Below are 25,533 nucleotides of genomic sequence, written 5' to 3' on the forward strand. Positions count from 1 at the left end.
AACAAAATGAATACCAATGGCTAATTTGTTAAAAAAAAAAAAAAAAAAAACCTGCGCATCTCTAATTGCTCAGTTACAAAGCTCTGCGTATGTCTCATTTTTTATTTATTTATTTCTCTTGCTAAAACCTGCCCAAAAGTTCTCATTTAAATTGTCTATAGATTTTTTTTCATTTATTCGAAATATTAAGAAGATATTTCAGGGACATGTCTCTTGATAATTTTTCTTTTTCTATAACATAATATAACATAATCGGAGTTTTGTAATCGTTGCAATAATGATACATATATCTCGGTTTTAAGTATTGATATGTAATGAAAAGCAAAACTGGCACCACGGTTTGGTCGGTAATACCAAGACCCCCATCTCACAGAGGGAGGGAGGGGAAATGCGGGTGGAATAAATTATAACCGCATCCGAGGAAAATGATAGCAGATAAAAAACGGAGGAAAGGAAAAATGAATCGGAGAGTGTTTTCCGAGGGGCGCGCAACCCGTCAAATTCTCCCCCCGTCATTTCGGAGTGCATCGAGAAGGAGACAAGTGGTCTGGTGGTTGCTGGCGGGGCTGTAGCATTAATAATAACCACAAAGCCAGTGCTAAGCCAAAACTTGTTAACTGCGTTTGCCCACAGTATACATCGGAAATCGACTCATCGCAATTCGATAGTTAAATTGGCACTTGAAGGACTATGAGTATGAAGTGTATATCGATAGGTCGATTTTCAGATGGAAAGCGGAAATGTCTATGGACCATCATGCATGCCGCATAGCTTCGTGTCTCTCCAGACATGCGTCTTTAATGCGCTACAATGGTGCCAAATTTGACAATCACGTTAGAGTCACAACAAGAAGAATGAATGGAAATAATGGTGACATGCAGGAAATGGAATCTTCAAACAATATTTTTTTTGTTTTTCTATGTTTTTCTATTTTTTATAAAGTAATGAAGACGGAAATAAAACAAGTATTGACTTTTTTTTAACTTCCTTGCATGACACGAATTGCAAAAGCTACATAATCGCACCGGCATTACAATATGGTGTTTTTGTTTTTCTACTTGTAAATTTTGTTCAAGTTACCGTATCACACATACAAAATTAGTTGAATATCAAATTTCTTTGTTTTTCAAAGAAAAACCAACTTGCTTTTATTACTTTTATGACTCGAAATCATCTTAAAATATCTGGTTAAATGCCTATAAATAATTTGCGTTCGTTTTTCCATGAAAAAATAAAATGAGACCAGAAATTTGCCGCACTGTATGCACGTGCCTTTGCATTAAAGCATAGTGCTTTTTTCAAAATGGCGAGGTGAATTTGAAGAACTCATGGAGCCGATAAAATCTGAGGGGTTTTGCGTTCACGAAGTGGCATCACTGGAGGCCGAGACTCAATTTTGCACGGTGCATTTACCAAATTGAAATCTGCGCGCGGAGGTGTGGGGCGCAATTTGAATGCCCCCTCGATCTTGTGAGAGTTTTCTCTGCCTCCAACTTTAGCATGCGCCACGGCCGGGTCGGCGGGTCGCGCTCTTATAGGCCCCGCGAGGTTTCATCGATGCAAGGATGTGTGCAGGAGAGAGAAGCATCCCATGCGAAAATACATGCCGGGAAAAACAAACGGAAAAACTTCTTGCATACTAAAGGAAGGACCAGAATTAGTGTGTAGGAATACAGTGTCTATATGTATAAAATTGGGACAATGTTTGGCGTTGTCTTTTAATCCATAAGTTACTTTGAGCCCCCCTTGAAAAGAAAAAAAATTCAAGCCAAAAATGTTGATTTACCCGCTGATTGATATGGGGAGAAATTTTGGAGTTAGTCGCTTATACCTGAAATAAAAACAAAAATATAAACCAAGTAAAATGTTGGAAAGAGCAGAATTTCGGCCTCGAAATAAATGATTGGCTAATATTTTAGGTGTTATAAAAACGTCTGATTTGATAATTTTTTGGTAACATATTGAATTTCAATTTACTGAACCTAAAACTGGTAATCACTCCATCTGAGTAATGGTCTAATATTTCCACGACTGCGTTTACCGTTACACAAATTTTGATCTGCAATAAAGGTTTGGAGCCGTTGTTGCGGGTTTAGTATCACAGTTTATCACAAACGCGTATTATATTCCTTTTTATTACAAGTTTTTTTTTTTTTTTTTTTTTTTTCCCAAACAATTATTTTATTTGTTAAATGACAGAGTAGAATGATACGCGACAGGGTATCACCTGAAGGCCTAAGTTTACATATTATTAGTTTTTAAAGATCCTATTTACAATTTTTTGATTATTCCCCCCTGTCCCATGGAAGCTTATTGTCTAGTTACTTAAGTTCTAATTGGTTTCTCGAAGATCCTCTGTCTTCTTTTCGCTTTAGTTGTTTTTGTTTGTCCCGGAATTGCCTTGGGGTGGCCTGTCTTCGGGTGTTTTATTACAAGTTATGATTCGAATTTCGACCCATCGCTCTTGCTATGGCGCTACGAAGTGATCGGCATAAAAAATAGAAAATATAATATTTTCTAAAGAGCCGTAGCTTTTAGTGAATTGAAAATTAATTGTGAGCTTTTACGTGAAATCTCATTTTCCGAGGCTTTATCATAAATCGATGGAGAATTATAAAAACTCCAATGTCAATTGTTATTAGCGAACATTTATAATTGAAATTAGCGTTGTACGAGTTTTTCCGGCAGGGAGCTCTCCCCGCTAGAAATCGGTTACCACCCAACCGCCGGGAGCGCCGCGGACAGCGGCACATGGAAGTCTCCCCTGTGCACAATCGCTCACACCCTACGTCTCTCACCCTTTCAATTTTTGCACGGGGAATCAACTCTAAGTCCGCTTCAAAAAAGTGACGACACGCGATCTTACGGGAAAAACTGCTAGTTACCTTTCTGGTAGCTATTATTCTATGCTCCGAAAGAGGCCGTGTCAGAGGGTTTTCTATGGTAGGATTCGCAGGACTCGTCGTGTGTAGTTGGCACGGAAGTTTCTTTTTTTTTTGGGGGGGGGGGGGGGAGGGGAGGGATAGCTGACCAGCGTGGTTGCCATACGACTGTCGCAGCAGAATCGAAATTAGACCGATTTTAAAAATTTGTTCACTCGTTAATGCCCCCCATATGAGGCAGCAAGAGTCATTCTGCCCAATGAATGACAGTTGGAGCATTAAAGGACAAAAGCGTTCTCCGTATATCCTGCGGCCCTCCTCCGTATAACCCGCTTCTTCAGCTTTCGAAGACAATACAAGACGGATTTGCTCCCAATCCGGTCCAATTAACTGGTATTGGAGCTTGAGCTGGCTTAAAAAGACCACTCCCCTCCCTTCACTTTCCTCGGTGGTTCAGGGGTGATTAATTCCTAACACTACGCTAGATTGTGGAAACTTGGAAAAGAACAGTAATTGCTCATTGCTGCAACCCATAGACAAATCTGACACGCTTCTCAGTGTTTTCGATTCGAGCAGTTAATTTCTGTATTATGATCGCATAGACAAGGACTCAAATTAAGGGACGGGTGAAGCAGCAATTGTGCGTTAGAAAGCTTTTACGATTGTTTTTTGACGTGTTGAGGAAACTTTCGAGCTTTAATTCTAAGAGACTCACAAATTTTAGAGATTTTTTTTCTCATTGCGCGGGAAAAATTCCGTACGGAATAAAATGATTTAAATTTTCACAGAGTTGTATTTATGAGAGAGTGGATTTGGTCAAAGCATATGCCGCGATCACACGCTGGATGTGGGAGCTGAATGTGCCTTGAATGTGGAAGTCATCGGCCCGATGCCTCAGCAATCATCGGACTAATGTTGAATCTGTCTAAACTATTCGAGTAGATTTGATACACATCTGGATGAAAATAACTCGAATTTGTTAAATTTCAGCCGTTGGGCGATGACTGTTGACTTCCACATTCAGCTGCTAAATTCAGCGTGTGATTGCGGCAATACGCAAAATGTGAAATTCGATGCAACGTCACAATTGTTGAATTTGATTGAACGTCGATTGACTATGTTTGAATGAACTAAACAGGAACGAACCTATAGCTTCATCTTGGGGAAAAACCGGTTAAACGACTAGGATTATTTTTAGTGTGAATTTGGTTTTTGTAGAATGAAAATAAAGTTGGACAAAATTATAAAAATGTCGGCATAAGGTTGGGCGCTTTTGATTGCACATGCAACGTGCTTTAGCTCTCTCGTGGTTAATGTGTGAGTTATCAGCCGCACGGCAACCCTAGATTCATTTCGTTCTTGGACAATTAATAACTGCAATACCGGATACTCATCCCCCTGCCCCCTCTCATATATTAATTGACCCAGCTTTTGTGTCACGAGAAATGTTCAAGTGCGGAGCTGCCGTTTCCAGGGAATTTTTGCGTCACCGAGAGATGGAACAACATTTATTTTTGCTTCGCCGCGCGAGAGAAAAGGAAAGTAAATTAGCGAGGATGTCAATGAGTGGACGGACGTTGAGAAGTGGTTTGTATTTCCAGATTTCCTTAATATTCTCTTAAATAAATTATCAGCAAAGTGGTAACTTGTAAACTAACAGGAGCGGGTCTTAAGGCTTCTTTACCCTTTGATCTTAGCGAATGTAAATAGATTTGCATAAGGCATAAGGTTCTCTCCAGAATTTTGAGGAGCATTTTGTTTAGTGTTTTTTGGTCTGAGAATGTAACAAGTGACAAAATAAGCGCTGAAAGTTAGTTATTCAACTTGAATACACGAGTAAACATCAAACCTTATCACTCCAGTTCATTTTTAATCACTTGAACTAATTATGTCATGTCGCAGGCAGTTATCAACCGCCGGCAGTTTGCATGCGGCTTATAAGTTGTTTCAATAGATCGCAATCATACGCATCGGCATAGTGAAAGTTTGATGGGAAATGTCCTTTAGAAAAGCAATTTTGGTTTGAAGTACCTTCAATTTTCGTGATACCCACGCTTTGTCATGGAGTTGGTTTTGTTGCTCGTACACCGCACGATCCAAACTTACTTAACCAGGATCTGGGATTCCCCTACTCGCTCACCTACTGTGTGAGCCTGTTATGCTACCATATGTTTACTGAGGAAAATGTGTCTTTTTACATTGAAGGCAACATCATGAGCACTCTAAAATTGGTCCTTTATTTCTGAATTTTAAACTGTTCTATTTGTTCACTTGCGGCTCACAAATGTCCGGCGATTGCTAATTCCCTGCGATTTCCATACAGAAATTTGCTGCTGATAACTTCAGTCCAAATCGACGGACCATCCAATTTACTAATATATATGTAAAGTAAAATAGCAGTAAATAAGCAAGTCCTTCTAGTTTCGGAAGTGCTCCGCTTTTTTTTTCAAAGGTATACTCTAAAACTGCTTGTTATACGTTTAAAATCCCGAAATTCACTGCAATTCTACGATATGGCAGCCTTAAAGCCTTTCGGGTCGGATTTGCTGAAGTGAAGGGGTCTATGTTATGGTCAACTGAGCCATGAGTCTCGCAGATAAATCATTCAAGGCGCACCGATCCGTAAATCTTGCCAATAAAGTAGCCACCCAATTTTCATTATCAATGGAGCCCAGTCGGGTGCCCTGGCGCACAATGGAGAGAGCCAACGAGAGAAGCTGGATACCACGTTGAAACTTCAAGACCCTATAACTTCAAAAATACGAAATGCATACAAGTTTAAAAGAAATTTCATTCATTTTCTTGTAAAATTTTCTCCCAGGAGCTCTCCTTAAAATTCAAATTTTGACGAAAGAATCGTCAAAATCTGCAGTTTTAGACATTAATTTAACGCCCGACCTCTCCAAACGATTATGCTCCATTGTACGGCGCGGCGCGGCGACCAGATAGAGACTCTCCAATCGTTGGCCCAATTATGCCCGCAGTCGGGTGTATTAACTTCCGTGCCATAAATGAATGATCAGATACCGCCGACCCATCCACCGCGGGCGTTTCAACTTGGTGATTCTACATAGAGAGGGAACGATGTGTGTTAAAACCATTGAGTACATAGAGTCGTAATGTAAGTGGGAGAGCTGGCGCCGTGTTCTGCTCGACGAATTCCGAGCCCGGTGTGCGTCGAGTTCGGGTCGCTTTTTCGATACATTTTCGATCTAAAATGGCGGTGTGGAATACGTGGTAATTCCTATCTCCTTTGTTGTTGTTGTTGTTGTTGTTGTTGTCATCGGATGGCCGGGTACCCGTGTATCGCAAACAATCGATTATGTATCGAAAAAGTGACCCGGCGTCACACAGGAGTCTCGGAATTCGGGACATGGAAAATGCTTAAAAGTGGCGCCAGCTCTCCCATTTACATTACGACTCTATGTACTCTATGGTTAAAACGGTGTGTTTATAGCCGTCTTCACACGCTCAGGTGAGGTCCTTAAAATGGGTAATCGGTGCTCAGGGCTCTCAGCGTTGGCCAATAAGACGGGTAATGCTTTCATTGCTATAATTGTACCTTATTAAAGAGAGTATAAACATTAGGAGATCAAAATTTAATCGCTTCATCCATTTTAGGCTTCATAAAACTCATTCGGACCGAAAACTGGTAGATTATGCAAGCAGATAGCTCCAAAGAATTTGCAAGTTAGTCGCAATTCGTAAAGTACCTATGGTTTTGTTTTCATTTTTTTTTTTTTTAGTTTCACCGTCGGGAAATTTAGAATGCGCCGAAAATTATGGTCGGAACATGTAGAGAGGATGGACGGCGAAAGGTTTGCCAAGATTTGTATGGTACGACGACCTCATAGCCAAAGGCAACCCATGGGCGCAGAGCTGCCTTTCATCCCCGGAGTATTAAGTGATCTCTCTCATCGCCATCATATTTTTGGCGCGTATACGTAGTATACCGCCTTTGCGATCGTTTCGACCCCCCCTTTGATACAATAACCGAGTCCCTTAGTTCCTTACCGAAAAGTGACTACCGCGAACTTCTGAGATCTTCCAAAGCGTGTAAAAAGTTTATTTATCCGTCAATAATTATGATTTAAAGTTGTTTCTCATTCTAGGGCCCTCTAGTTTATGTGCAGTGAATACCAAGAGTCTACGTTACTTGGTTTTTTTTAAAAAGAGCCTAAGAATGCGACGCGCTGATTTAAAATATGCATATATAAGCGGAAGCAAGCGAACTGATTCGAGGATGGCTGCCCAGTTCGGCACTCCTCGAATGAGAATTTCACTCACTCCGTTATGTTCAAAACGTTGCTTTGACAGATCTCCAAACCCCTGTTATGATTTTCAAAATTTGGTAGCCCTGCTCTGATAGCCCCTAGCCGTAAGGGCAATCTGTGATGAGCCTCGAGACTCATTAGACCATTAGCTAAACGTGGCTCATACAGGAATCCATTTAGCCCTCTCTTCCCCACGCTCCTGATCACTGCGTCGGCGTCCGACGAACAATAGCTGACGAGGGTCGCCAGGCGGCCGGGATCCTCAGCCCCTCGCCCAATTACTTACGCTTGATTAACCATTTCACCGTCACGCTAGGATTCATCCAATTTTCAAAAAAAAAAATTTTGCGTGCACTTAGCAATTTTTTTCTTACTCTCCGTCAAAACACGAATTTAAAGAGGTCTCATTCATAAAAATCGGGCAAATAGAAGAGAAGTTACAGTATTCTAAATCTGAAGAAATCAACAAAACCTCGAATTCTCCAAACAAAAAATAAAATGAAGGGGAAAAAAAGAAATGTATAAATTACAATTAGATAAAGTTGACCTCAGAATTTGACAAGCAATTCCATTATATAACGGAGAAAAAATTGGGAGTAATTACAAAAAAATTCGCCTCTTGCAAGGGGCTTCCTTGTAAGAATTTTGACCTGAAGACAAGGGTCGAATAGCAACAGTACTCCATACAATACACATAGTGGGCCTCAACGAGTTAAACATGTTTTATATATCCAAATCGAAAAATTTTCTATATTTTTAACTACAGTGTCTCTTGAGTCGTTTAAGCCAAAAAAAAAAAAAAAAAAAAAAAAAAAAAAATCCGTCGAGATTCGGGAACGTGAAGGCGCTTTAAAAGTATTCGGGGGCTACAATAGCGAAATCACCGGTAGTAAATCCCGTTATATTATTAAAAAGAAATTGACTCCATAGCTTCATGCCTTAGTTTCTTAAATACGATTATTTTAAGCACTCAAACATTTATACCACCAGTTTTAGCCATGAGGTGATTTCCTGAGAGCCAATAATATCACGAATTTCTCATAGAACCCTTCAAAAATGGCTTCCTTTTTGGGCAGCCGATTCGGTCATCGAACCGGGGTTTAAAGGGAAGCTGATAATAACACAAACCTTTGCTCTGAGAAAAATTTTGAGATAGACATGGATTCTGTTTAGCATATCGATGCATAAGCATTTTCACACGTAGAATCTAATTTTCACGTCAGGGAGTGGACATATTTTGATTTTTTTCGATTTTATACGGAAAATTGATGGTTCTTCGGAAATGAAATGACTTATTATTGTTTCATGAAAAATAAATGCACCCAAAATGACTATAGCATATTGGCTTTTACATACAATGTGCACTCACGAAATTGATTCTTAAATTCAACGAGTAGGTGCATCGACCATATCAAGTTTCTGCGATATTTTACGGCAAATCGAAAGATTTTCGGTATGTAGATTTCTTACTTTCAATTCATGAATGGATAAAGAATAGACATGGTTGAGCTGCTTTCCATGGAAAGACGTTTAAAGTAACAAAATCAAGACATATGAAGCAATTGCATTTATATCGAGTCAATTTCTTTTCAATAATATGACGGGATTTATGCTACCGGTGATTTGGGTATTTTAGCCCCAAAATACCTTTAAATCGACTTTATCTTCTAGGAGTTCAACAGAATTTTTCCTTTCTTCGCTTAAATTATTCCGCAGCACTTCTCTTCAAGAATCTGATAAGATTTTGCTTCAGGCAGATCAAAAAACTTAAATTCGTTCGAATAGCTTTCTGCATTCACAATATCCGGTCTCGTCAATGTGTGCCGTTGAAGTGTTGGATTGTCTAAATTCTCTTGTTGTGCTACTCGCCTATTTTGAAATCTCTGTAAGTGAAAACTAAAGGGGTTGATATGTGCGAGTTAATGACGCGCCTTATCAACACATTGTGTTGGAGTTAACTGCTTGTTTTTTCTTCCTGTTATTTACTAATTATGTTGTTTACAAATTTAGAGGCTAGTCAAACAGGGTCACGGCCCTAGTCAGCAGTTAGCAGAAGAAGAAGAAGAAGAAGAAGAAGAAGAAGGAAATTTAGAGCTTCTTCATCTCAGAAGGAATGCAATTTAAGCTATACCTAGGAAGTGAATTAATAATATCTTACGTTTTTATCGTAGCATAGCATTGAGTTTCACAACAGACGCTTTTATACTTTTTCTGATTAAAGTGTAAAAATTTCGATGAATTATTTTTTTCCAAACGCAATCGATCCTCCCCCCGAAGGGCAACTTGTAAAAATGAACGTACAGAGTTTGGGATCAGTTTTTTTCTCCTATTTTCATTTTCTGAATTCGGCTCCTCCTCAGTGAAACAGTTCATATGGAAAATGCCAACGATCGTAGGATATCATAATACCCGTTTTTTTCAGTATTAGCCACTTAACTGAGCATTCATTTTTTAGTAATTTTTTGTACTTGGATGTAGATCTAAGAGGTATTTCTCATGTATAATATAATACCAATATCTAGAGATTTGTGCTCTTTTGATCTGATTAGCTTTATATTTGAGAATGAGTCCCACGACAAAGTCATGCAAGTTTCATCGCGAATTCTGGTAGGAAGTTCAAGCTCGTCTTTTGTTAGAGTGGGAGTGTGGCGGAGATGAATCTGGCCGCTAAGCTGCGCGGAGCTCTATTTGTCTTATTCGACACCAATAATATTGCGCGACTATTGCACTCAGCTTCGAACAGGGTTGTCACACCTAAGAAAAGTTGGAGAAAGTCAGGAGAAATTAAGCTCTCACACGAGTGGATGCAACAATTCAATTGTATATTCCTCAAAAACAATGTGCAAAGAAAACCGTGATACGATTGAGACTTTGCACGGACAATTTTTTCATCACTTCATCTAAGAGTGCTTACAGAGCTGATTTCGCTGTATTTTTTGAAAAAAAAATATGATGTGAAAAATTGTATAAAAATAGATTGTAAAGTGTGAAAATGCACCGCTGAGTGACTTCACCTGGCGGCTATTCCCATTTAAACACATTTAGTTTAGCAGAATAGCTCATTTCGTCATATCTACTCCAATAATTGTTCAGTTTATGAGCCGAGGCTATCCTCGTGTTCAGTGCTTTCAGTGGTTTCAGAAGCCTACTCTTCGTTTCTGACATTACTTCGTATGAAGGATTTTGTCGAAAATATTTGAAAACGCATACAATAGCCAACCTTGCGTTGCGCTTCGACGTCCAGGAGTAAAGTCGTGCGTCTTTATCTTGCATTCAAACGGGGCGTCGCGCGTCGCTCCGGAATCCGGGTCGTTGTTTCGACCCCGAGAGTCTTCATCTCAATTTCGAACACGAGTACCGTTGTCAGATTGAGGATAAGTATTTCTTATCAGCGGTATGTTGAAAATGTTGAATCTTGAACTGTTAATAGGGTAAGCGAATAGAAGGTATGCTCCTTTGCTACAGAAAATCCAAAAGCGACGAAACTCTCCGTTCCGTTTCATTTAAGTTTAGGCGTCAAATTTGAAATAAATGCCAACTTTGACATTCGATTCTTATGTGTCCAATTGCTCCCGACCCGACCAAAGGGAGATTGGATTAACGAGAGTCGGGTATGAAAATCTTATCATTTTTTTGTCGTTCTTTTGTTGACACGGGTCTAAGAGAACGCGAAGCGGCCAGGGGGCATAGCCTCCTAGTAGCTTTCTACACTAATTCTACACTCGCATTACTCGATCATTTGGGTAGGTGTGTGGTTACCATTACAGCGTTGGATCGTAAATTCCATTCATGCGCTGCTTACCTGTATTAAAATGTTTGTAAATGAAAACTAATGAGGTTGATATGTACGAGTCAATGACGCGCTTTATAACACATTGTGTTGGAGTACTCATTTCCTATACTGTAGATTAAAAATTTTAATAGTTTTCACTAGAAACTGCGTGATTCAAAATCCGGAACCATCGTGACTCCACTTTTGTTTTGACACTTTTGGGCGTGTTTTCCCATAAACGTTCGCAGAAGACTCATCTATACTCTATTTTCTCGTGAAATCAGTTTAACCCTCTTGTGGACGAGGGTACAATTCCTCGTGACCGTCCGCAGGTGTAAACATTTTCAAAGAAAATTCAAATATTTTCTGGAAATTTGGCAATCAAGCCCAAACTGGAGCCCCGCGTGGAAAATCGTTTCAAGTCACATTTGTGCTTGTTATGCAGTGTAAACTGTTTTACGACCTAGCGGAACTTCGGCTGTCCTCAGGAAGAATCGCATATTTGCTCAGAGATTTCCACTGGAGATGCGGGATTGCATTTTTACATGGCTGAGTGAGCAATGAAAATACCACAGTCTCGGCCTTAAAATTAATGTGTCGTCCTCTTTTTATCCGCTCGGGTATTAATCAATGCTTTGTTTGTAATTTCAAAACATGCAGACTTCTCGACCAAAATTTTTTGTGGGTTGTAAATTGTAAATACGGCAAATGAAAAGGTCTATTGCATAGGATGAGAAATAAAAAAAAAAATTGAATTGGGTCATGCCCGCTGCCCAGACTCACGTAATCAATAAAATAATGTTTTCCAACTAGCGTACTTTTTTCAGCTCTTTCCGGGATTTCTGTTTTATTTTTTAGGAAAATTTATAAGGAAGGAGGTGAGGGTATCAAAAATCTGCAAGAATGGCTGACGCAATACTTTACTAGACTCTAATATCTGAATTCGTTTAAATAACTTACGTAACTACTGTTTCTGCGATAATCCTAAATTATATCGCAATTTCTGCTGCTTCTAATGATTCGCTCTCGTCATTAACGAATGTCTCACCGGGTCGCTTTTCCGGCTGTTCAAAAGTAGGAGCCGCAAAATGCATCCCTTTGAGTTGAACGAATTACTTCAGTTTTCCGGAGTAACGGGTGAAAAGCGACGACTTTTGATTAAAATATTCGCCCCATAACCGCCAACTGACGGAGCTGGGGTTGAAGCATGGTTTCCGCGTTTTCCTCGTTTTCATAGACTTTTGGAGCTGGTGACAATCATTTCCAAGGATAAAAGTAACCAAAAATTACTTATTTTATTAAATATCACGACAATCATAGGTACTATCAGACAAGTGAGTGGACTCATTTTTACTTCCAAGAAGGTAACCTCAATAGACGGCCTTTTACTTCGAGCGCACAGAGAGTTTAGCACTGGATCGTATGACCTGCGTGCTGCCTTGCTTAAGAAAAACGTCGTATGAACTTTCAAGTGTTGCCAAATTCATTTTCATAGGTGGCGGTAGCCACCTCCGGACATCTATAATAAAATATGAATTTATCGGGAAAGTTATAAATATTTTTCTTTCAATTTTTCAGACAATTTTGTTCGCAATTTAATCTAAAATATCCGAAAATTTCAAGGCATAGTATGCAAAACTTTCTTCCAAAATAGGATTTTCATCAAGTAAAATCTGGCAACGTTTGAATGAATGTTCATCCGACGTTTTACCATCGAACGGTAGTGACGGTACTATGGTTGTGGAGCCTCCCCTCATGCTTCTACTCCAGGTTGTGAGGCCATTATCTGTGATTCAACAACCGATACTTTGTGAGAAAAAGGTATTTATGTGGACATGAAAAAGGAAGGTTAGGTTTAGGCTAGTTTTGTAACAATACGCAAACCCGATTGTCCCACACAACCATTGACGCACAGGATAGTGTGAGTACTGTCGAGGTATTTGTTTTGCGACTTGCAGTTATCTCTGTCGAAGGAGGACGATGCCAGTGATTTCCGATCTATTACGCGGTTCGTGAAGTAGGGCTTGGAAAAAATATGTTTGTATCGCTCGCGGCATAACACAGTGAGAGCCTCGAAGTTGTTATTTCAGAGGGCTCCCGTCGACAGGGCTGCCGCAAAACCTCACACTCTCTTGCAGTGGTTTTTTGTGTAAACCCTCGTGCCACAAAAACTGTCATGGTGGCATTCACCGTTTAACATAAGAAAAACTAGGAGACTGCGGATGCGAGTATGCGTCCTGCGTCTCGTCTCGCTCAGAGACACAATGCTCCTTCCCGACGCGACGACAGGATAACGTCGCAGAGGACGTGATCGTCGTGTTGTCAAGTCTCTCGTTTTTGACGCATCGCTAGCTACAGTTAACCTTTTCGATTGTGCGAAAATGTTATTCCACACTTTGCCGTCATGCCTCATATTTCATCCCATGTTTATGAGTTGAATACGTCGCTCATCTGGTGTAAGGGCCTATCTTGATTTCCGCATAAGCTCCGGAGATCATTGATCTCTAAGTAAAACAGAGCTCACGTGGAAATTGAGTTACGACCTTACGTTAGAGGGGCGACGATAAGGCCTATCCCCTTTTTTTAAAATATAGAGATGTTAAATGCTAAACGCGAATATAAATCAATTGAACTTAATATGTAATTGGAGTATGGAATATACGAATAGAGTGGTACCTATGCAAAATGTAATAGTTTCAAAGTCCTTCTAATCAGTTAAAGATATAAACTATGTAGTGAGATAGTATAAAAGATACCAGGGAGATTTTAGCTGAAAGCACGGGAGGTAAAAAAGTGGTATGCAATTGGGGAATGACAGAAATCAAGACAGATATAAATGCTGAGAGTAATGGAAAGTACAAGGTTATTCGTCTGAGAAATGCTAAGGAATAGCCTTTCTTGGCATCCCTTTAAAAAATAACGTGACAAGACTACTTACCATATCCGGCTTTCCAGTGGAAAAATAGGTCCCTTGGATCTAAAGTATGCCATTGAATTTTTTCTTGTCAAATTTTTCTGAGTTTGATTCTGGATCCAAGTGGCTTTTTTCCAGTGTCCAGCCATGCAGTATTGGTATTTGATTTTGCTCTGAAATAGTCATGAATTGTGCAAAATCAGGATGAGTCACCAAGAACTACTTTCAACTTAATTTCCCGCTACATGTTGATAGGGATCTACTTGGAAGGAAGAGATGAGCTCAATTTCAAAATTGGAGCCGAGGAGAAGGGGGCGGGCGGTGGGATTTGGCGGCAAGGGCGACGAAGGCCGGAGATTAATGGAGGCGAGTCTTAGCCCGTCGCGTCCGTAGTGTTGGAGGAGGAGGGGGCGGCGGAGGGGCGAGGGAGGGGCGAGGGAGGGACCCGATGCGCGGTCTAATTAAGGATCCCTTTTATGCTGAAGCGTAGAACATGTAAAACGCAAAGTTTATCAGCAGGTTAAAAGGTTTCGTGCCCTCCCGCACCCGTCAAGTTTTTCATATGCACCGATCTCCGCTAAACGGTTGACCGTTCCGCTGATTCCCCCGATTCCAGGAAGCGAGACCCTAATACCGTTTGCACCCCCTCACTCCTCATCACGTCGATGTTATCTCCGCCACGGCTGCGAAGTTTAGCATTCCTCGGAATTCGGCGGTGGTTGCTTAATGCTTGCAGACATTTTTCGCGCGCCGTGGAAAGTACCCCTGAAACGCCCTCATTTTTCTTGATACTTTACGCCTTACTCGAGAGCGTGATTAGTTGCTGCTACCATAGTTGAAGTGCAAAGCCGCCGCGAAGAGTCCTGTGGTTACAATTCCAGTGCCTTAAAACGCCTTCAGTTTTCTTAATACTTCACGCGTAATTGAAGAGCGCTATAAGTTGCTGCTGCGGAAGTTGGCATGTTTTTAACGTGTTGATCATCGTGTTTTTAATGCGCGTCTCTTCAAGAACATGTAACTTACCAATTCAGTCATTTTCACTGAACTGACAAAAATTGAATAGTGGCGCTAAAAATTAATCCAACTTCGAACTTTCAAATACAACTAATTGTAGGATTATAGTTCTCAGGATCAGATGAAAAAATTCCAAAAATTTCACAAACTTTGCGAAATTCGAATTATTTTTGACATGTGGGTGAATTCAAATAAGGGTCAAATTCCAGGTTCTATTTCCTCCCAAAATTTTTTTCTGAATTTTTGGGCAAACCAAACTTTATTTTGACTATCATTAGGTGTAGACTTAGGAAATATAGCTCGTCGAGCTTAATAGTTGGGCTTAAACCCGAATTTCCACCGTCAAGTGTATCACTTCCCAAAATTTGCCGGAATTTTGCCTGATTTCCTAAATTTTCATCTCAGAGGTGACATATAATACTTTTAGTTAAAAATTGAACACAATTGTCATAAAAGCATCGTCGAGCACTAAATTAAAGCATAATTGAAAACATGTAATCCTTTCATATATTGCAGAACCAAAAAAATTAAGAAAAAATTAATCCGTCATGAAAGATATCTGGAGCTTTTTCTGCTTTTCTTTTAGACAGTTCCGTCTGTTTATCAAAATGCGCACTGTTTTCGTTTCACACGAGAAGAAGCTTTTATTTCTTGGAATATTGCAATACAAAATGGATCAAAAACACCGAATTTTAAAACTTCAAGTGGGCGTGTACCCGCTGAAGTGGTGATAAAGCCAGGAAAAGTTTGAGGACTTACATTAATATAACAATTACACCGGTCAACTTTTTTTTTTTTTTTTTTGATTTTTGATTTTCCGAAGATTTGCCAATGGTTTCAGAGTAGATTTTTGGCGCTGATTCTGAAGAACACCTCCATTTACCTGTATCGATGCGATTTATCCTGGGAAAGTTCGGAATTTTTCCGGAGAAATCGGAATTTTCCTTAAAAATCTAGCTTTTCCAGAAGAGTCAAATTTCCGGGAGAATCTGTGCACGATGGAAAAAACACAGGAATTTTTCGATTTCGTAGCCTAAGATACATAAGAAACCCTATTACACCCCTATTAAAATTTCCTTTCTTTTCCTTATACCATGGTTTTCCGGTCCAGTTTCATTAAAATCAATTAATTAGTCACCGAGATAGCGTTTTAAGCCACGGCCACCATCTTAGATTTCCGAATCTCGGAAATTTGACTAAAATTCGAGTTCCCCACTCAAAAATACCCGCGGCGCATGGGTACCAAGTTTCGCGTAAATCGATTGATTAGGCTCTGAGATAGCATTTTAGGCCATGTCCGCCATCTTGGATTTTCGAATTTTAAAAATTTGACTAAAAATTTAAGTTCCCCATTGAAAAGTACCCCCGGGTACCAAGTTTCACTTTAATCGACTGATTAGGTGCTGAGATAGCATTTTAGGCCACGTCCGCCATCTTGGATTTTCGAATTTTGGTAATTCGACTAAAAATTCGAGTTTCCCATTCAAAAATACCCCCGGGTACCAAGTTTTGCGTAAATCGATTGATTAGGCGCTGAGATAGCCTTTTAGGCCATGTCCGCCATCTTGGATTTTCGAATTTTCAAAATTCGACTAAAAATTCGAGTTCCCCATTGAAAAGTACTTCCGTGTACCAAGTTTCACTTAAATCGGTCGAAAAGAGCGCCTACAGGGCTTAAAAAAACAAGTCTCAGTTGATTAGGCGCTGCGATAGCATTTTAGGTCATGTCCGCCATCTTGGATTTTCGAATTTTCAAAATTCGACTAAAAATTCGAGTTCCCCATTGAAAAATACCCCCGGGTACCAAGTTTTACTTAAATCGGTAGAAAAGAGCGCCTACAGGGCTTAAACAAGCAAGTCACAGTTGTAACAGTTTTCCACTCTGTCCCAGTAAACTGGGACATGGGACAGGATGGAAACATATGGGACAGGATGGAACGGGACAAGATGGAACGGGACAGGATGGAACAAGCTGTTTTTTAAGCTTATCTCTAACAGTAAAGACAATTTTGGTGTTTTTTTTCACGGAATATTTAGTAGCACGTCCTAGAGGATCGGAATAAGAGAAAATTTTCCCTAACGCACACTTCGAAAGTATTTTACGAGCTGATATTAGTGTGTGTGTGTATGCTTGACGCCCCGTCAGTTATCGTGTATAGCATTCTGTTTGGCATCATTAATGGCGTTAATCTTGCACAAAAATTTGCGAATTTCAGAATTTTTGCCATCTACGACGTGTGAACTATTCAATCAAAACAAAAAAAGTCGTTTTTGGAAAAACCTCAACGTTACGGCAATCATTTAGAGCTTATTACATCGTTGCCATGTCTCTCCTGACTGTTGCTGACTGTTGCTCGGGACAATGATTCTAGCGCGTGAAAAAGTTATTGATGGAGCAAAAAATAAATTGACATATTTTTTTTCTCAAATTCAAAAGCATTACCTATCATCTCCGATAAAGTTTTCTTAAATAATCACTCTAGTTATGCTGCAACATCGATTTAAAGTCAAGAACCAGGCATGGGGGACACGCAAATTTGGGACAAATGTAGGCAATTTGAACATTCAAAGTTCTCCTAAATTTTTATTTCAGTCCAAATAAAGTGGGAAATAGCATGTAATAGTCAACAATAGTGTGGAAAATGAGAAAAAAATTTGATCTGCCCATGTTTCTCAGATTATGACGATTAAAACAGCTCGGGACACCAAATTAGACGCTTATTTGAACTCACCCATGTATTCTGATTTTCTTTCTTACAAAAGAAAATTATTTTAGTCCCTTGTGAGGTACCAGTTCAACGTTATTGTAAGGATTGAGCGGGTCAAAAAAAATACTAGAAAAATGAGTGTAGCCAAAAAGTGATGAGTTTCCGAGGGACCAAAGAATATGGGATGACGGCTCAAAAATGGCGAAGAAACATGTGCTAGACCTAAAAGGTTGGAGGTGATTGTACCGAGAGATGAAAGAATGAAAGGATCGAAAGGAAAGAGAAAATGGAATAATATATGCGGTTTACAAGTGAGAGACTATTTTTTATTGATCAGAAGGATCCTGTCCTAGGTGTTTTTATTTTTACCAGGCTCAAAGTGAGCCGGCTACTACCATGGGTAGGAGACCTGAAGGGCCACCAGGCACGTAATGCGCCGGCTTCTGCTTTGCGCAGGAAAGTCAGAAGGACTTGAAATTTTGAATACTGCTCTCTGTGCTATTGCACTTACTTTTACTCCGGATTCATATGAATCGGCTTCTCCGGTAGGAGGATTTGATACAAACGTGAATTTAGTTAGAGATGTCTTGAAATTTTTCCTGGGTGAATTTAGATAGGACTGCCAAAAGTGGAATATTAAAGTTGATTTCGTGATGACCCTGAGAGATTAGCCGCTCCGATCGCTATAGATGGGTTGATTCAGCTTGCTCGCCAAATTCGCTCCTTGACCTTGCTCGAGGAACTCGATTCTTGACTTGGGTTCGGGTTTCCTTTCTGGCTGCTGCTTGAACTTGGTTGAGTCTTGGTTTCCTGGGTCTTGATTAGCTTGCTCCGCTGCTTGGCTGGATCTGGAGACTGGGTGTTGATCGAACGGCGCATCACTTAGAAGTGAATTCATGGAGCGCAGCGTCCCAGTATTTATACCGGTCGCGTGAGAGAGCGTTGCCGCGAGCTTGGCTGTGATTGGTCGACGCGAGCGCTGTGTGAGAAATTGGCGGGAGTACCGCTATGCGAGTTTGAACTTCGCGGGAGCACCGCTAGGCGAGATTGAACTTGGCGGGCGCTGTGGAGACTAAGTTTTGGACGTTTTGAATTTCGCGCCCGCGCGCGGCTCGTGATTGGTGCGCTGCCTCGCGTTCATTCTGAGGCTGGGGCCAATGGAATTCAGCGGAGCTTTTTGCTCCCGGGTTCATCACTGTGATTGGATTTCTAATGATTATTAATTTTGTTCGTCACTGTGATTGGATTTCTAATGATTATTATTTTGTAGGTGAAACCGAACATACTCCCCCCGTTGAACGAGTGAACTCGTTCAAGAAGCTGGACTTATTTTCATGCGGGTTCGAAATACCTACAGCGGGATCTCCCTATTGGTCGGTTTCGGGCAGTGGCAGGCGGCACAATTTTGACACGGGTCTGCGTAGGGTTCCGGTTTGAGTTTTTACGTCTACCACTCTTATAATTTTGTCAGGGCCTGGAAAGCAGTTTGTGACTTTGCCCATGCGCCAATGCAATGGTGCCAAATCTGGGTCTTGTATCAGAACTAGGTCCCCATTTTTCAGTTTTTGGGTTGATTTCAGCCATTTTGAGCGCTGACGTAATGTGTTAATGTACTCATTTTTCCAGATCTTCCAGAAGCTTTGGCTGGCTTGTTGGATCACCTGCCACCGATCCAAATGGTTTAATTTTATATCCGTTAGATCATGCTCGGGGAGTGAGTTCATTGTGTCGCCTATGAGAAAATGAGCCGGGGTCAAGGCTCCAATTTCAGATGGGTCGGTCGAAATCGGGCAGAGAGGACGGGAGTTGAGGACGGCCTCGATTTTGTACAGTAGTGTTGTGAACTCTTCGAAAGTGAGAACTTGAGTCCCAACTACTCTTCTTATGTGGTGTTTTACCGACTTTATTCCGGCTTCCCATAGTCCTCCAAAATTGGGACCAGACGGAGGAGAAAAATGCCAGTGAATTTCTTTCGTGGTTAAAAAGTTTGAAACTTCTTCTTTCGTGACATTGTCCTTTAAAAATTTATAAATTTCCTTCAATTCATTATTGGCTCCGGTGAAATTGGTTCCATTATCGGAGAAGAGATTTTTGCATAATCCGCGCCGGGATACGAAGCGATCAAGAGCTGCGATGAAGGCCTCTGATGTTAGATCGCTAACACATTCAAGATGTAGAGCCTTTGTCGTCATGCAGACAAATAGTGCGAGGTATGCCTTGGTTTGGCGGGATTTTCTTAGATTGTTTTCCTTTATCGTAAAAGGTCCTCCGAAATCTAAGCCGGTGTTGAGGAAGGGCCTTGCTTCTTGGACCCGCCATTTTGGTAGGTCGCCCATCGGGGGCTGAAAGTTGGTTGGCTTTGTTTTGAAGCACGTGACACATTTTAAGATTTGAGCTCTGACTTTCTGACGGGCGTTGATGAGCCAGTATTTAGTGTTTAGGCTCGCGAGAGTCAACTTAGGACCGCCATGCAGTGTTTCTTGGTGGCAAGAGTTGATTATTAGCTCAGAAAAGTGGCCATTTTTCGGCAGGAGGATAGGGTATTTTGCTGCAAAATTCAGCTCTGAGTGGGTTAATCGCCCTCCTACTCTTAAGAATCCTTCCTTATCGATGAACGGTCTTAGTGATATGAGGTTTGGAGGGGTATCCTTGGAATTTTTCAATGCGTGAATTTCGGATTTAAAATTTGATTGTTGAGTATACTTGATCCAATAGTTCCGGGCTGCCTTGAACTCGTCCGGAGATAATGGTGACTTGAGCTTAGTGCGATTTTTCGGTCTGGCGTTGTGAATAAATCGAAAGATCCACGCTGTAACTCTAATTAAACGGGTTAATTTTGAGTGTGATTCCAACAGGTTCTGGTTCCATGTTTCCTTCCTAGTTTGAACAAGAACTACGGGTTCATCTACTATGTCTTTCAATCCTTCTTGAGTGCTAGGGATGGGTTCATTACTTTTTGGCCAGCTTTCAATTGGAAGTTTCAACCATTCTGGACCGTGCCACCAGAGTTCATTATCGATCAATTTTTCGGGTTCGCAGCCGCGGGACGCTAAATCAGCGGGGTTCTCCTTTGATTTCACGTGACTCCAATCTTGAGGATTTAGTGTTTCTAGAATTTTTACGATCCGGTTTGCTTCAAATACCTTTAATCGATGAGGCGGAGTGCGGAGCCAGTCGAGGACGACGGTTGAGTCTGTGAAGGCAAATTTGCTCCTGATTTTGATGTCATCGCAAGCTTGCAAGGAGAACTCAAGTAAATCAGTCATTAGCACTGCCCCGGATAGCTCTAGGCGTGGTATGCTCAGGACCTTCAGGGGCGCTACTCTGCTTTTGGCAAGCAGTAGGTTTACCTTGACTCTGCCATGAATGTCTTCGACCCTGAGGTATACAGTGGCTCCGTATCCCTTCTTGCTGCCGTCACAAAATGCTATCAAATCAAAGTTAGTGGCGTCCAACAAGGAGACGTGACGGGGAATTTTTATGCGGGTTATGTCAGATAGGTTGGCGGCAAATTTATCCCATGAGGTTTTAATGCATTCAGGTACTTGCGCGTCCCAATCTAGTCCAAGGAGCCAAATTTGCTGTATAAACTGCTTTGCCATTAATACTATGGGTGTTATCAATCCGAGCGGGTCAAAAATTCGGAATATTAAAGAGAGAATGCCTCGTTTTGTGAAAAACTACGGGTAGGCGGTCCAATTTGTAGGAAAATGTATCTGGTGCAGGTTGCCACTGGAGGCCCAAGGCGGAGACGGCTCCTTCCCCGTCTGAGAAATTCAACGGCGTTTCTAGGATGCTAGATTTTGGCAACCCTTCAAGAATCTCGGGTTCGTTGGTGGACCATTTTTTCAGCTCAAATTTGCACTCCCCAGCTATCCCAGTTAATTGCTTCACGCAATTTTTGGCCTTACTGATTGAGTCCGCTCCGGCCAAGATGTCATCGACAAAAATTCGCTTTTTGATGATAGGGGAGGCGTCTGGGTACTTGTGTCCTTCATCCTGTTCAAGTTGATTCACGGTTCTAAGAGACAGGAAGGAGGATGCTCGCTCGCCGTACGTAACCGTGTTTAACTCGTATTCCTCGATGTCTTGCGAAGGGTCGTCGCGCCATAAGATGTGCTGATACTCTCTGTCCTCTGGTCTTATCAGTATTTGGCGGTACATTTTGCAGATATCCGTGGTGAAGGCATATTTGGGTAGGCGAAACCTGGTTAGGATTTCGGCGATGTCTGATTGTAGCTTCTTGCCTGCATATTGGCACTCGTTCAGAGACTTGCCACTGGTCGTCTTCATTGAAGCATCGAAAACAGTGCGCATTTTGGTTGTTGCACTTGAAAGGTTCCATACTCCGTGATGCGGGATGTAATACTTGGCCTTCCCCATATTCTCGCGGGTAACAAGGCTCATGTGCCCTAGGTCTTTGTACTCTTTCATAAACTCCTGGTAAGCTTTCTTCAGCTCTGGATCCCGCTGGAAGCGTTGTTCTAACTTCAGCAGTCTGGACCGGGCCAAGTTGTAGGACTCGCCCAGGTCCACATCAGATTCCTTCATGAGTAGAGGCACCACGTATCTGCCATCAGGTTGGCGGTAATGTTTTTCAACGTACATTTGCTCGGCGATGTTGTCGTCCGGTTTTTGGATCGGCTTGTGAGGGACGTCTTCTGTCCTCCACAACTTGGTGAGTCCTGCATCCAGGTCTCGGTTATTTATTGTGAGTAAGGCGGTGATTTGATCCTGTGATTCGTTGTAGGTTAATTTTCCCGTAAGGACCCATCCGTAGATACTGTCAAGAGCTACGGGCCAGTCTTCAGCTAGAATGATCTTACGGCCGGTGTAAATGTGCGGATACAAATCTGCTCCTATGAGCAAGTCAATTGGACTCGGTTTTGTCCATTCTGGGTCGGCTAGTTTCAGGCCTTTCAAGGGCCTCCGCATTGAGTCGGGTAGTGGGTTCAAAGGCATGTTTGAGGTTATGTTCGTCATCACTGTTGCCGTAGTGGTGAAGACTGGTTGTGATTCGAAACGCGACTTGATTACGCATTCTACAGTGCCCTTAACATCATTTATGGTTTGGTTACCCAAGCCAGATATGGCTGGTGCATTTTTGCTTATTTTCAACCCTAACTTCTCAGCACATTTCGCTGTTAGAAAGGTTGACATGGCGCCGCTATCAATGAGACAGCGCATGGGTAGGAACTTGCCCCTTTTGTCTTTCACTAGGACAACTGCGGTTCCGAGAATGCAAGTAGATTCATATGGTTTTGATTCAGAGATGTGGACGGCCTTTATGGGTTCGGAGCTTGAGGAGGTTGTGTCCGTCGCAATAAGGATTTGATTTTTGGGTTCATCAGTTTTATCGACGTGTAAAACAGAGTTATGTCGCCCTTTGCATGATTTACAAGAAAATTTAGACTTGCACGAGGCCACTGAATGTCCACCTCGCATGCAATTGAAACATAGTTTCTTGGATTTGACCATTGCCCTGCGGTCACTAATGGATTTTTTAAGAAAGGCATCACATCGGAAAAGTATATGGTCAGCTTCACAAAGTGGACATGTCGCAGGTGGGTAGGATTTGCCGCTAGATTGGTTCGTATCTTCGGTTTTGGATAGGTGAACTTGCTTGGTTTGGTTGGGTGTGGATTTTGGGTTACTTGATTTTGCGGAGGTGCCGTCCAGCTGCAGGCACTCCTTCTCCAAAAATTCAACAATTTCTGCGATGGTTGGATATTTGACCTCAGCACCACGAAAGTCATCGAGGCGCTTTCTAAAATAAAATGACATTTTCTGGACAATTACGGCTGTCAACATGGATGCATACTCGGAGAGTTCATGTTTTAGCCCTTCAAGAGCCTGGGTGTGCTCCCTATACTTGGTGAGGAACGACGGAATATGCGTAACGTCCTTAATCTCAGGAAGGTTGAGTAATCCATTAAAGTGGTGAAATATATGCCTTCGCTCGCATTGAAAACGTTGGCACAGGATTTGCCATGCTACATCGTAGTTGGAATCAGTGATATCCAACCCTTTAACCAAATCTAGCGCCTCACCCTTCAAGGAAGTGAGCAAGTATTGAAACTTTTTCACTTTTGCTAACTCCTTCACATCATGCACGGATACGCTAAACAGGTTGTAAAAAGACCGCCAGTCTTCCAATTTGCCTGAAAACTGGGGCAACTCAAGTTTGGGTAGCCTAACATTCGCCGTAGATGATGATTGAGACTTGGCCGAAGTGTTCTCAGAGGTTGGGGTAGAATTACGCAAGATTTTAGGTGTAATTGAGAGAAAGGTTACTTCTGCTGCAAGAATGATTTCATCGAATTCTTCCTGAATTTGATCCGTTCGTACTCTCGATTCATGCGGAAGTTTTGAGTTAAGATTTATCAATTCATTTGGATTGCATCGAATTTCTCCTGGAATATTGCTAAGCGATCGAAAAGTGGTCTGAATTGCTCACAATTAATGTCCGAAAGTTCATTTTTGAACGTTTTCTCAATAGCCTGTACCCTAGAAAATATAGTGGCTCGCTTAGTCTCTAATGCTTCTGCCATTCTCTCCTCTTCACTTATTTCGGGTGAATGTCTACCGCGTTGTTTCTTTACCATTTTGCTTGCTTAGGTGCGTTAAGGTTCGAATCCGGCCCGAGGGACCAAAAAATGTAAGGATTGAGCGGGTCAAAAAAATACCAGAAAAATGAGTGTAGCCAAAAAGTGATAAGTTTCCGAGGGACCAAAGAATATGGGATGACGGCTCAAAAGTGGTGAAGAAACATGTGCTAGACCTAAAAGGTTGGAGGTGATTGTACGGAGAGAAAGAATGAAAGGATCGAAAGAAAGAGAAAATGGAATAATATATGCGGTTTTCAAGTGAGAGACTATTTTTTATTGATCAGAAGGATCCTGTCCTAGGTGTTTTTATTTTTACCAGGCTCAAAGTGAGCCGGCTACTACCATGGGTAGGAGACCTGAAGGGCCACCAGGCACGTAATGCGCCGGCTTCTGCTTTGCGCAGGAAAGTCAGAAGGACTTGAAATTTTGAATACTGCTCTGTGCTATTGCACTTACTTTTACTCCGGATTCATATGAATCGGCTTCTCCGGTAGGAGGATTTGATACAAACGTGAATTTAGTTAGAGATGTCTTGAAATTTTTCCTGGGTGAATTTAGATAGGACTGCCAAAAGTGGAATATTAAAGTTGATTTCGTGATGACCCTGAGAGATTAGCCGCTCCGATCGCTATAGATGGGTTGATTCAGCTTGCTCGCCAAATTCGCTCCTTGACCTTGCTCGAGGAACTTGATTCTTGACTTGGGTTCGGGTTTCCTTTCTGGCTGCTGCTTGAACTTGGTTGAGTCTTGGTTTCCTGGGTCTTGATTAGCTTGCTTCGCTGCTTGGCTGGATCTGGAGACTGGGTGTTGATCGGACGGCGCATCACTTAGAAGTGAATTCATGGAGCGCAGCGTCCCAGTATTTATACCGGTCGCGTGAGAGAGCGTTGCCGCGAGCTTGGCTGTGATTGGTCGACGCGAGCGCTGTGTGAGAAATTGGCGGGAGTACCGCTATGCGAGTTTGAACTTCGCGGGAGCACCGCTAGGCGAGATTGAACTTGGCGGGCGCTGTGGAGACTAAGTTTTGGACGTTTTGAATTTCGCGCCCGCGCGCGGCTCGTGATTGGTGCGCTGCCTCGCGTTCATTCTGAGGCTGGGGCCAATGGAATTCAGCGGAGCTTTTTGCTCCCGGGTTCATCACTGTGATTGGATTTCTAATGATTATTAATTTTGTTCGTCACTGTGATTGGATTTCTAATGATTATTATTTTGTAGGTGAAACCAAACAGTTATAATGTTGAATCTGACTCTAGAATCGTAAAATTCATTTAAAGCATTCTTGTCCCTCTCTTCATCTTTCTAACCTAACCTAAGGAGCGATACGGCTTCGAAGCATGCGATACCAGCATTTTTTTTTTTTT

General features: G+C 41.6%; 3 protein-coding genes across 3 annotated transcripts in view; 1 reads left to right on the top strand and 2 right to left on the bottom strand.

Moving 5' to 3' along the window:
• The window catches only part of Ccn (cellular communication network factor protein Ccn), a 470,858-nt gene that overhangs the window by 219,200 nt on the left and 226,125 nt on the right, over positions 1-25,533 (top strand). The window lies entirely within an intron of this gene.
• LOC140224170 (uncharacterized) lies at positions 18,932-21,166 on the bottom strand. Its single transcript, XM_072297617.1, has one exon. The coding sequence runs from the start codon at positions 21,164-21,166 to the stop codon at positions 18,932-18,934; it is 2,235 nt and encodes a 744-aa protein (XP_072153718.1).
• LOC140224171 (uncharacterized) lies at positions 21,198-23,348 on the bottom strand. The gene has a single exon (XM_072297618.1). The coding sequence runs from the start codon at positions 23,346-23,348 to the stop codon at positions 21,198-21,200; it is 2,151 nt and encodes a 716-aa protein (XP_072153719.1).

Source organism: Bemisia tabaci, chromosome 3 (genome assembly GCF_918797505.1).
Source record: "Bemisia tabaci chromosome 3, PGI_BMITA_v3".
In the NCBI taxonomy this organism is placed as follows: Eukaryota; Metazoa; Arthropoda; class Insecta; order Hemiptera; family Aleyrodidae; genus Bemisia; species Bemisia tabaci.